The sequence below is a fragment of the Daucus carota genome, chromosome 4 (assembly GCF_001625215.2).
Source record: "Daucus carota subsp. sativus chromosome 4, DH1 v3.0, whole genome shotgun sequence".
Lineage (NCBI taxonomy): Eukaryota > Viridiplantae > Streptophyta > Magnoliopsida > Apiales > Apiaceae > Daucus > Daucus carota.
The window spans coordinates 20,930,700-20,944,544 of NC_030384.2; the positions used below are offsets into that span (position 1 = coordinate 20,930,700).

The window sequence follows — 13,845 nt, forward strand, 5'->3', positions numbered from 1 at the left end:
TTCGGATCCGTTTTTTCAAACACACAAAAAAAAGATAGTTCCCTTTCTCCAGTAATAGTCTTCTACTTGTAGAACTGAAAAGATGTAAACAAACAATATTAGTTAAAACAAGTTTGTTGACCAGAAATGAGGAAATAGGTGGTTAGCAGATCTCAGATGAAAACACAGATGTCAAAACTGAAACAACTTCCTTCCCAGGCCAGAGGTTGTATGGAATAAGCACACTTAAAAACTGGTGTAACTTGATTGGGGGCTTGATAGTCGAAGAAATCGTCAAATCTAGCATGGCGTGGGATATTCGATTTTGTTTCCAGGGTTAGAAAAGGGGAGGGGAGCGGAGCTATTAGGTATTTAGGTTTGGGGAACTAGTGGTGTAAGCTGTAAAGTGTAAACTAATTACTAATGTGGTACACTGGTGCTATGGTTATGTGACGATTGTATTTCTTTTTGTTTTTAATTTCATATTTTTATATTTTAAAATATTAATTCATGTTTTAAATTTACATGAAAAAAACAAAAATATATATAATAAATTTATATAAGTACTATTATATATATAATATTAATATATATATATTATTTATATATTTATTTAAATGTTTTCGGATACGGATATTTTCGGATACGGATACGCCTATATCCATATCCGTATCCGCAATCTCCGGATTCGAATACAGATAATATCCGTTTTATTTCGGATACGGATTATATCCGCTTTTTCCCGGATACGGTAACGGATTTTTCGGACGGATATCGGATTTTCCGGATTTTTTTGACAGCCCTAACAGTAACAATCCGCAAACCATTGGGGAAGGTCACTCTTGAAACAACCACATATATCTGTCCGTGACTGAAAACAGGGTCTGGTAGAAAAAGGCCGACATTCTGAACTGTTTGTCCCTAACTTTTGTTGATTGTCATTGCGTAGCAAACAGCGATCGGGAATTGTTTTCTCTTCAATACAAATGGGTGTGTTTTTTCAGCAGGGCTCATGTTTATCCGTGGGATGTAAGCTGTCTCTCCAATTCTGTTACCTGTAATGATCAATGCCTCAATGAGGAAAGGATAACATCGTGTAACAATGAGTCGAGTGCCATTACATAACCCTCTCTTCGCATTGATGTTACGCAACAACATTATTGGGGCACCAACTTTAACGCGAACCTCATGATTCGGGATTCCGCTAAATTTAAATGCGTTGAGATATTCTGCCGGGTATAAAACCTCGTCAGCATCACTACTTGAAGAGCCTTTACAAACACTATCGCAGCTATGATAGACCTTCACTTCTCCTTGTAACCTTTGTAAAACGGCCAAGTTAACCTGCTCAACATGTTCATTACGTGGCGTCAATATAGCCCTGTCACGAAGGTATTCAATGTTTCCAGCCTGAAGAGGGAGATCACGATAAATTTCATTGACTATTGCTTCCACAGGATCCCCAGTGTACCTGACATGGACCTGAGCATAGAGTTCAAATTAGTTGTTATATAAATGTTGTGACGGACAGGCATAGAGGAAATATGTCCTTTCTAATGTGCAATTTGTGGGCATCTGTTAGACCAGCTCGCCGATGATAATAGAGTAAACAGTCGCATTTTAAATTATTGCCACCTAAAGCCTTTGGCTAAGATAAAGTGTATAGCAATAAGTCACAGTAACAAAAGGTATTACTTTGAGCTCTAGACCTCATTGTTGCTAATGTTTACCGGATTAGTAGAAATGAAAGAGTGGGCAGTAATTACAGGGAGTGGACGGTGCGGTGGAAAAATAAATAGTAAGAGCATGTGCGTTATCAGGATAACAAACTGTTGAATAACGAAACAGTGGAGCAGCAAGTATAAAATACGACTGAGGGGCCTTAACTTCCATCATTTATATCATGTTTGTGGTGCGCATGTGTGTAACAAATTACAAATTGGCATGCACCTTGTACATTGTAATTAGGGGTTTTTTTTACGATATTTAATAAACCTATACAAAGCTGCAAATGAGTGGTTCTAAATATACTGGTTATAAGGGTTCAAAACAGGATGACACAAACTAACATAAAGTGTGGTTATCGTGACAGTTTGTGCTCGACATACCTCATCCGGTATCAGGAACCAGCATGGCTCTGCATCATCTCCAATAGAAGCAGTTTCCTCCCAGCCTTCGCCTAAAGCCAACACCCAGTCTTGAAACTGTACCCTGGATCCTTGAATTGTGACTGGCGGTACATTTTTATGAATACGCATGTTTTCAGTGAGTGTGTAAACCTTACAGCTTTCCCATAAGTGTGATTTGCTAATGCTTGCACACACAATTTCATGCCTCCCTTTTTTGGGCAGGACAGGGAGAATTTGTCTGAAATCACCACCTAGCACCGTAGTTAGTCCACCAAAGGGTAGGGATTGGCACTCGTCATTTGTTGTTGAGCGTATATCCCGGAATGTTCGGTCCACAGCTTCATATACAAACCTGTGTGTCATGGGAGCCTCATCCCAAATTACTAAACTCGCATTGCATATAAGTTCGGCAAGGAATGTTCTTTTTTTAATCTCACAACAACTATATTCATTTATGTCAATCGGTATTCTAAACCGAGAATGTGCTGTCCTACCTCCTTCAAGTAGAAGAGAAGGTATTCCGGAAGAAGCCACTGCGAGCACTATCTTGCCATCGCCTCTTAGCTTTGATATAATTGTGGACCATAAAAAGGTTTTGCCCGTGCCTCCGGGGCCATAGACAAAGTAGAATCCTCCCTTATCCAACTCCACTTGCTCCACAATTTCATCAAAGATAGTGCGCTGCATTTCATTTAGACATGGATACTGTTCAGCCGCCTTTAACTGAAGTCTTTCACGGTCATACATCATTTCCTCCAACAGTAAATCATTCTTGTATTTTGAAGTGGAGACAACACTCAGCTCTGGCATACCAGGATAATCTGCTAATGTTTTCCCATATTGCCTTAGAAGGTGTTGCACCGCCTCAAGTGCGAGCATTTGTTTGTCGTTATCAGTGATTTTCAAAGTTGGTAAACTGAGCTGCTTCCTTTTAGTATATTCAAAATCGTCAGCAAGGTTGTTCCAATGTTTCTCCCATAACTCTCTCGGATTGACCACTTCGCAAAACACCAATAAAGTTACAAACAAATCATGTAGCTGATGTGCAGATGCAGAAAGGGAAGCGTCATGGAGTGCTATATGCCATTCATTATCTGACTCTAGCAACCCCCTTTGAAAGCATGCCTCTTTGTAAGTTGAGTAAACGATGCCATCAACAGTTCGTATGTCCTCAAAGCTTTGGGCACCCACCACAATGTTCAACAAAAGGCGCATGTAAAATCTTTCGCCTGATGCGGGGTGTGCGTAAACCATTCTTCCGACAACACTAATGTTTTGCTTCCGGCGGAGCCATCTTTTGGTTGACCCATCCCACCGAAACTTTGTAGGATATTTGAGAAAAGTTAAGCCACGGCCCAGCTCATCATAGCGGTTATTCAACATCCACTGAATAAACATTGTACCGTCTGGATCAACTCTGCTAACGACCTGTGGCAAATTCTCATCGTCACGAAATCTCACCTCTTGTTCATTTTCAAGATGAAAATATAAACGCTGAACAAAAAGTTCTCTATGGTGTATTGGAAATTCAAACAGACGCCAGCATGATTCCGCTGTGGAGACATATCTGCAAGATACATAATTTTTAATCTCATCGATACTTTGGGCATTGCTGGCTGCTGAATCTTGGTCTGTCTGAGGTAGCTGTTTGTTGGCCTCCAGCAAAACAATAGTTGCAGCATCTGGACCCTTCCCAATATACTTGAAAAGATATTTTATGGATAGTGATCGGTTGCACCACTCAACATTTATGTGGCCCTGATACTTGACCAACAAACCACGATGATAAGGGACGACATGCCTATAACAAAAACCACTAAGAGATAAATTCTCAATATCAATATGCAGAAACTGAAAGCAGTACCGTTTTTCATGAATTTGCGGAAGCACAACAAAATCTAATTACTAACATCACTTAAGGCGGAAAACAATTTAGTATCCATGGATATTATCGATAAATAGTTTCCATGACAATTCCAGTTATATTAGCGAAAATTAGTTTCCATGACAAATCCAACTAAACATCGGCTGCTGCAACAGTTCCATTTTCTGTTTATCATCTAATCAAGTGTTAATATCCAGTCTTGTTATGAAGTCTAAATCGTGATTTGCCTGATTCACACCATTTATTTATGTGCTACCCTAATTCAAGACCTTTTCACAACCCACTCTGTAATAAAAATGACGAAGGATATTGTCAAAGTAAAGAAGCTCTTGTAATTCTACCAGAATTAGGCTATTTTTCTTTTAATTCTTATTGAATGAAATGCATGATTCCAGGAAAAATATAATTCTATTTATATATTGAAGAATAAATTAGATAATGGCCTAGACTGTATAATGTATATTAATGTGTTTTTTTTGGTTTGGAAAGGAGAGCGTTTCCAAATATAGGGTCGTATTATAAAATTAATGCCGAATGGGAGATATCATTATCGGACATGTTCTGCCTTGGATAATAGAGCCTATTTTGTGTGTTGCATGTCCATTTCTCTCAATAGAATTTATAATTAAAATTTTAAATTAGGCATGTATGCGAAATAAGTTATAAAACAATAGCTATAAAGCTGACCTGTTATCCAGATGAAAATGGCTGCGTTTAACGGTCCTTTTGGTATTCCTCCTTCGATATAAGGCATACCCATCAGCATCCACAAGAGTATGCTCGGCAAATGATTTAGGGTAGTGTTTTGTGCATTGAATTTAACGCATACATGGACATTTTGGATTGGCTGCACCGCACGGACCATGCATCATTAACTGGGAGACAGCTTCGTAGGCCATTGGGTCAGCCTGTTGATCGGGTATCTCTGCACTTATAAGGCCATCTATGTCATCTGGAGTGATCACACTACACCATATATGGTCTACAACAACAGCTAAAAGCGATGTTGCCACCTAAAATCTAGCCTTAGATGACCAAAATCGGAAAAAAAATGATGTATGGCCACATCGAGGCGTGATGTTGCCTTAGATGTTGGAGAAATCCTCAATGCCAACACATCTCCCGGTGTTGCCTTAAAGACCTGAAAATTACTAAAAAAAAAGCGGGGCAAAAGACCCGCTCCTTGTATTTTTTAATTCCCGCCCACTTATCCAAATTATCCAACTTAGGAAAACAACTCGCTCAACAAATAAAACCAGTAATATATCTTCTCTATTACACAAATTTATTCTCTCACTCATATCTTTTCTCTTTCACTCATATCTCTCTCTTACAGTCATCTCTCTCCTGGCTCATCTCTATCCGCTCTTATCTTTCTATGTTGTTTTCTCTTCGCCCATCTCAACTTAGAGGTAAACACATTCTTTGTTTTATTTTATGGGTTTAATCTGAGGTTTTACGAACCCTAATTTGTAAATTTGTTTTAGTTTGTGTTCATCTCTTTGTGATTACAATTTGTTAAATTTGGGGGCTTGATGAACCCTAATTTTTGTGGGACTTTAGATTTTTAAGTTGGGAATTCACAAACCTAATTTGGGGATTTATTTTATCGATTTAATTTGGAAAATCCGTGATTTTTACATATCAGGAGAGAGTTATGCAGGTTGCATATACATAACCAAAGCACTACGTTTTACATTTTTTCCATCTCACTGTTATTCTCTTCTATTGTATGTGCAGGACACTATGTGCCTCAACTTGCAGAGCTTATACTTTATCTTCGTGTGGTTTGTTTTCTCAATAACCCTAAATTTTTATTTTTTGTTTAGTTCAAAATTTCAAATTGCTCCTACTAATTTCATAAACATGTCCGTAGATTTGAGTCTTGTTATGACTAGATTTGAGTCTTTGGTTTTCTTTGTATGTTTATATGGTGTTTGTTTATATTCCCCTGAGAATGATTTTTAAATTTTTTCATGTTTTCAATTTTGGCTTACTAATTTTCAAACATGTCTGTAGGTTGGAGTTTTGTTTCGATTGGAGCTTGGAGGTTTCGATTTAATTGGAGATCTAAGTTCAACTCCCAAGGTATATACCTATTGCTTTGTTGTTTCTTTGTTTATAGTTTTTGGTTTCCTTTGCACATATGTTGGGTGTTTGTTTTTGTTGCCAGGAGAACATTAGTTATGATATAATTGTTCTTTGTATTTGCTTGGAGCCCTAATTTTTTATTATGCATACCACTGATAATACAAAGTTATAATTATCATTAAACTGTCTTATTTGTGCTTATAACTTGCATACTTTTTGGCATTGGTGTTAAATTTAACACTTATGTATTGTTGTGTGTGGCTAATAAGAGATAATAATCTGTTTGTCTATACTATGTATAATGATACATCACTCCGCATAATATCATATTCTACTGCTTGGTCTGAAATAATGCTGCTGTATTCATCAATGAATTATCGATTATAATTCTTTTTTTTCTCACCGGGCATTTGCTCCACTTATTTTGGTTTGAGGTTGGACCTTATGCCCCCATTTACTATGATCCAGAATCATAGCAGTAGTATGAATTCAAATCATTTTGTGGCCTTTTCAGATCAGTTAAAACTTAAAGAGAAACAGGTGCATCAGAGGAAAGCCTACAAGATAATTAATTTAAATTAGGACAAAAAAGAGATTTAACTTTCTTTAGGGCCCCTGTTACATCCATTTTAAAACATGAGCTACATGTATAAATGATGATAGTCTGCTATGTTACGATTACTACTATTAGATTAACTATGGATATTTATGTATAATTTGATTATTATATGCGTCTATTTTCTAGTAGCATAGAAATGAAATGAGTACTATAATAAGCAATTTCCCCTGCAGAATTTGGCTCTAAAGATAGTTTTGGTCTATCCATTATTTTCCGCACTTCTGAACTAGCAACTGCAATACTGATAGACTTGATATCGCAAGAAGGCTAAAGAGTTCAACGAGAACAAAGCGCGATTTCATCAAGACGTTATTCAGTCGATTCATGAAGAAGCAGGTATAATTATCAACACTGCACATTTTCGTACTAGATACTTTATTTACTAATCATGGATCTCGCCACATTAAATTCTGCTAAATGTTACCAGATACTTTACAAATTATGTATTACTACCAGGTGGAAATGCTGGGAGTAGAAAAACTTGCTCAAGAGATGGAAGAAAAAATAGATCCAAAGGTTCGAGAGAATGTCAAGGCGTTGGTGTCCAAGTTGGTAGGAAAAAAATCAAGACTTCAAGATTGATATTGAAGACCTCAGTGTCGAACCGACATATGATTCCTCTGCAAGTGGAGCCAACACATCCAACACAGAGATTACTTGATCTGATCCGTGATGCACTTAGATACTCTAACCATAATTTGCAAAGTTTAACTTGTAATGTAGTTATGACTTAAAATATTTATGAATTTGAACTGCTATTTCAGTTGGATGGTTGAATTATGATTGTTGCAAAACTTGGATGAATGATTTATGGTTGAATCAGAATATGTGATTGGTTGGCTGATTTGATTTGGGATGTTTTATTTTAGATGTTATCATAGCATGATAAGTGTTTGAAAAGATATTTACTATTAAATCAAAACATGTTGTTGTAGAGTGAGTAAGATGTTGCTATTGGATTAATGGCAACATCACCCTTGTGTTGCTGAAAAATGAACCGTGTTGCCATAGATTTTATGGCAACACCCTGTTTGATGTTGCTTTTAGAAAACAAATGTAGCCATAGGGACCTAACGCCACATTTTATGGGTGTAGCCATAGCTTGTTAAAATATGTTGGCTTACGCTCTAAGGCTACAAGGCAAGATCCAACACCCACTATTTTGACAAAAATGTTGCCTTAAACCTTATAGCAACATTTTTCAGCACTTTTAACACTTTTTTTGGATGTTGCTTTAGGCCATATATGGTGTAGTGTCAACTTATCTTCCGGGGCCAGCCATAGAACGATATGTGCATGCGGCAACCCACGTTTTTGGAATTCCACCGTATACACAACTGAGAGCAAATGTGGCAGAAAGTAAGTTGAGGATATATGTAGTTAATAAACGTTTTAGTGATGGTGTTATAGTATAAAAATCAGAAGATTTTTTAATGAAGATGATGTTTAGCTTGAGGTCATGGTGGCTATTTGATATATTTGAATTTGGTCAAAGAAAAAGGTTTGAATGAAATATATATAAGAATAAGTGATTGATCGACATCACAAATAATTAGAAATAGTTTACTGATAAAGCCGTTGTTTATAGTTATAATTAATGGTGGAGAAGAAAGATATACAGACATAAAAACACACGTATATTCAATATAAAATGCAATAAAATTCTGAAAATAAAATTATTTCATAAATATATCTTATCTCTTTAATCGATTAACCTCAATTAGAATACATGGTCTACAAGCACAATTTAATAATAAGAAAACTAATTCAATTAAAATCAAAATTATCATAAACAGGATAAGTAGAGAAGAAAATGATTTAAGCAACTGTGAATGTACCTGCAATGGCCCGGTCGAGGGCGCTATTCTTAGTCAAATCATTGATCATCGCATCAAGTTTCATTTTGAAGACGCGTGCAATCAAATCAGGTCTCACAGAGGCGTCATGGGAACCTGATGCCTGCACTGCTGCTTGTATCTCATCCCATTTGGGATTGCAGGTAAAAGTGATGAACAAATCCGGGTGCCCATATTCCTTGCACAAAGCCAAAGAATCTTGAAAGTTTTGTTGCATGTACCTGTAGCCTCCTGTGAAACTTGATGGCAATATAATGCGGCGTCCGACATCCTTGGCTTCCACATCACCGCGGCGTAGGCTATCCACAACATTGTTGTATAAATCTGACCTTATTATTGATTGATGTCTGTAAACCCATTGCAATCTCACACGCTCGACAGAGCACCATGCATCGACTAAAAACTGGAGGAATAGACGGTCTCCAAGCAACAGTGTGTGGCCTTCATTAGGACACCACTGTGTCCTGAAAGCGTAGTATTCACACATGCTTACTGTATTGTTTCGATGTGTCTGAGAATTGGAAGCATTTCAGTGTCTGATATTAGTTCTATACCCATCTTCCCCAAACGGAAAGAGTAAGGGGTATTGCAGAGACATGAAGGATGGATGTAACTCACTAATATGCTGCAAACCACCCTTTTTGTTTTCAGCCACAATATCCCTTTTATTCGAGAAGTCATGATCTACCACAAGGGCAGCAAACTCATAGTAACTCTCGGTTGGCATGTTATCATAACGACCATCAGTTGTTCGTCTCTCTAACAATTTCAAGCGAACTGGTGCGGATACCAGATCTGGATAGCGATCACACATCTGTGTAAACATTGAGACCAGAAAATTTTCGTGGATTAACATGTTCTGCAGCATAGACACAATCTGCGGATCAATTTGTGCTGCCTCACCAGGAAAATTCATCCTGTGGTTCAAAGCCTCCTGGCCATCATACATATATAATTGTGCATACTTAGGATGTTAGGGTTATACTGAAATATTCGTTTGAAGTATATAACAATTATTTGAGAATCTTCAATGCATGTTTTCACATTGTCTGTATATTATATATTGTAGACAATCTAGTATCAAATGGGATAGCAGAAGATTAGATTGTCAGACTCCTTATATAATATAATAAAGGTTCACAGTCGAGGTGGTGTTAGACAAACCACTGGAACGGCTGAAGTATTATTTGGAAATAGTTTATCTTGACTATTGAATAATACTTATATACTTTGTGAATATTGAACGGGATCAAAATAGTAGAATAATTGTTTCTTTAATTCTGACAATAAAGAACTAAGATTCTATGACGTTATTAATGCTTAAGTTCTTAATCCGGATATAGTGATTGACACTTGTATTTAATGCCATGCCTTGACTCATAAATTAAGTAATTTATTTTAAATTACGAATTTATGTATTGGGCAATGACATTATATACAGAGTGGGATATTGACTATAAAAGGAAACCGTGTCCGAAAAATATATTCGGGTGATGATGTCCTCTTGAAAGCTCATAAAGATAATTATGCTTTAGTCCTGCAGGCAGATTTGTTCTTGCATAATTATAAGGTTGAGTGGATGATCAAGGATAAAAGATATTAATTAAATTAATTGTCAGAAATTAATTTAATTAATGGACATGCGATATCTTAAACATGGGGAATTTATAAGCAATTAATATGGGAGCCGAATTAAATAATTAATTTACGGAATTAGGAAAGGTAGTGCAAATATTAGTTCTTTAGTGGATAGAATTAATATTTAATGACATTGGGCCTGGCCCGGAATGTCATTGGAAGGCCTGACCTAATGATCCATGATCCCTGCTGTAGCCTATATATATTCTCGTTCTCCTAAAGCTGAAATACACAACCAAACGAATTAATCCTAGAGTCAGAGAGAGGCAGACGTTTTTCTCAAGGAGACAGCTAGGGTTTTGGGTTTTCGGAGCTTTAAGGAGAGGCACACCTTGGGAGATCGAAGGCCACACTTCGTCCAAGGAGAATCAAGGAATACAGTAGAAGACGTGGATTTGAATTGCTTGCGCTGTAGCGATTAAGGTTAATATTCTGTTCGAACTTTTAATTAATATCATAAAACGCAGGGCCAAGGTCCGATTGTTCCTACAATGGCATCAGAGCGAGGTTGCGGTTCTGCGATTTATGATATGCAGTCCATGTCATGATTATATATGCATGTATATAGTGTTTCTGTGATGCAGGTCGTTGTCCACTATTATGGCCGTGTTTTAATTATTCTGTTATGTTTGGATTCCACGTGGTTTATCGTGGCTGTTGTAAATCACGAGGGTTGATCGTGATAGTTTAATCTTGTAATTCAATTTGTAATTGTTTTAGATTATGATCTGATGTAATAGAATAGGTTGGTTCGTCTGTACAATTAGTATGTAATTGTTTGATCAAGGGGGCTGCAAGAAACAAGGATCTTCCGCTGCTGCGATTAGGGTTTCGGGGGTGCTGCACTGTTTTGGGCGTAACTTTTGCATACGGTGTCCGATTTGGGCGAATGAGCACTTTTCGGAGACGGCAGAACGAGACGGAGCTAGCCACAACCTGGGGAACCCCGGTTGAGGTGATTTCGAAGGTGTTTTTCGGGATTTTTCGAGGCATTCTGAGGCCGTTTAGGCCTCCAAACGGGCTCTCGAAGTTTACTGGACAGATCTGGAATCTGACGAAGGATGAATTCGAAGCTGATTTTTCCGGTGCCATAATAGTGGATGTGCTTTATTATGATTATTGATTATTGTTATTATGTGTTTCTTGTTTGTGTTGTTATGCCATGTGATACTAACCCTTCGCATGCTAGAATGACATGGACATAGGGATGTTTTTAATTAATGCTTTAATCATGCTAGTATGCTGCCATGTTATGTGTTCTTTATGTGTTCTTTATGTTGCTATAACCATGATAGTATGCATGTGGACTTCGAATAAATAACATAGGGCGATGCATCTAGATTAAAATCCTCAAAGTAAATTCTAAGTGGGAGAGGGAGTTAATATGGTATTAAATCCCATGGTCTCCATCATTGTTTGTATGTAATTTAACATAAAGGCGAATATAAATTATGTATACGTCACCCATCGTGGCATGTAATTTATGGTGTCTAGAATGTTATAGATATTACTGGAACAAACTTCTTAAATTAATACGAATAGATACGGATTTTCTTTATCTCTGATTTGGGGCGATTTCTAAGGCTTATGGGTATTAAGTGAGACCGATGTGACTCCTCCACTGCCTAGAAATCAAACCAGACACGAATATTGAATTGAAGTATTCTATTCCAGAAATATTGGAAGGTATACATGCCGCCCATCGTGGCGTACCAAGTTCCATAGGTTTCGGGTAATTTAAGATTTGATGATGGTATACACTTAGCTATGAAAAATAATATAGACCACCCCAACGTGGCTTATTGTTTAGTAATAGGACCGAAGTAACGTTTAAACAAATTTAGGTGGTATACATGTCACCCATCGTGACGTACCAGAAACTTATGGTGTTTAAACGTTAGTGCATTTAATTTTAATAATTGTTAGAGGAACCAATAGGACTTAATTTTTTATGCACCCTTCTTTATGTGTAATGTGATTTTTTCATGCATGATTCTCAGGATATAATGGGGTTTAATCCACTGTTCACCATACTTAAGGATAACAAACTTACCGGACCTAACTATATTGAATGGAAACGTAATTTGGACATTGTGTTGACTGCTGAGGAGTACAAGTTTTGCACTTATGAACCCAATCCTGAGCAGCCCGCTGCTGATGCTCCTGATGAGGAGAAAGAGTATTATAAGCGGTGGACAAAGGCTGATGAGATGTCGCGATGTTACATTCTGGCAGCAATGTCGGGTGTTTTGCAGCATCAGCATCAAGCTATGGCCACTGCTTCGGATATGCTCTTTAATCTCAAAGAACTTTTTGGAGATCAGAATAGGGCTGCTAGGCAAGTAGCCATGAAGGCTTTAATGAACACTCAGATGGCTGAAGGTACACCTGTAAGGGATCATGTTCTCAAGATGATGTCACATCTGAATGAGATAGAGATCCTTGGTGCAGAGCTTGACGGGGAAACCCAGATTGACATTATCCTTATGAGCTTGCCCAAGAGTTTTGAGCAGTTCCGCTTGAATTACAACATGAACAAGAGGCAGTATAGTCTTGCGGAACTGCTGACAGAACTTCAGGCAGCTGAAGGATTATTTCGCCAGAGTGTTCAAGTGAATGTGGCTGAGAAAGGTTCTTCCTCTAAGCCGAAAGGCAATAAGAAGAAGAAAAAGGCTCAGACACAGAAAGCTGTGAAGGCAGTGGGAGTTCAAGGTGGTGTGAAAAAACCTAAAGGGAAGTGCTACCGGTGCAAGCAGTCGGGTCACTGGAAAAAGGATTGTCCTCTTCCTACGAAGACAAACGATACTGGTATGTCTCTTTCTCTAGTTACAGAAACATTTGTAGCGGCTATATCTACGAGCACTTGGTGTGTAGATACTGGAGCCACTGATCATGTTTGTAACTCTATGCAGGGGCTCCAGCAATCCAGAATGCTTAGAGATGGTGAGATCTACGTGTTCATGGGAGATGCTACGAAAGTAGCAGTAGTTGCAGTAGGAGTTATTCATTTATCTTTTGGTTCTGATAGGATTTTGGTTTTGAACAATTGTCTTTATGTACCTTCTTTTAGAAGGAATTTGATTTCGGTTTCTAAACTTGCTATGGATGGTTATAATGTTTGTTTGGATCGTAATGTTTCTATTATGATGAATAAACGGATTATATGTTCTGGTACATTGCAAGACAATTTGTATATAATTAATCCTAGTCAACCCGCACTGCAACTACAACATAGGGTATTGAATAACACATCTTCTACCTCTAATAAAAGAAAGGAACCTTCTAGTATGAACCAAACATATCTTTGGCACTTGAGATTAGGTCATATTAACTTGAGGAGGATTCAAAGACTGGTAGTAGACGGGCCTTTAGGCTCATTGGCAGTGGAGCCATTTCCAGTTTGTGAATCCTGCTTGGAAGGTAAAATGACCAATAGGCCTTTTAAGGCAAAGGGGAATAGAGCCAAAGAAGTGTTAGGATTGGTTCACTCTGATTTATGTGGACCTATGAATATCCAAGCAAGAGGTGGTTATGAGTATTTCGTCACTTTTATTGACGATTATTCTAGATATGGATACGTTTATTTGTTGCGCCGTAAGTCTGAGTGCTTTGAGAAATTCAAAGAGTACAAAGCTAAAACGGAGAAGC

The 13,845-nt window shown here is 37.6% G+C and overlaps 2 protein-coding genes across 2 annotated transcripts; one reads left to right on the forward strand and one right to left on the reverse strand.

The window, feature by feature from the left end:
• Nucleotides 1–900: 900 nt before the first annotated feature.
• On the reverse strand, nt 901–4,154 carry LOC108217005 (uncharacterized). Its single transcript, XM_064092097.1, has 3 exons — nt 4,132–4,154; nt 2,088–3,909; nt 901–1,461 (listed from the first exon to the last, which is right to left on the reverse strand). The coding sequence occupies exons 1-3, from the start codon at nt 4,152–4,154 to the stop codon at nt 901–903; spliced, it is 2,406 nt and encodes an 801-aa protein (XP_063948167.1).
• Nucleotides 4,155–12,203: 8,049 nt separating this feature from the next.
• Nucleotides 12,204–12,866, forward strand: LOC135152093 (uncharacterized; the record flags this gene model as incomplete). The annotated part of the gene is made up of 1 exon (XM_064091807.1): nt 12,204–12,866. A coding segment is annotated over exon 1 (663 nt), but the record flags the coding sequence as incomplete, so codon positions are not given.
• Between the last annotated feature and the right edge of the window lie 979 nt (nt 12,867–13,845).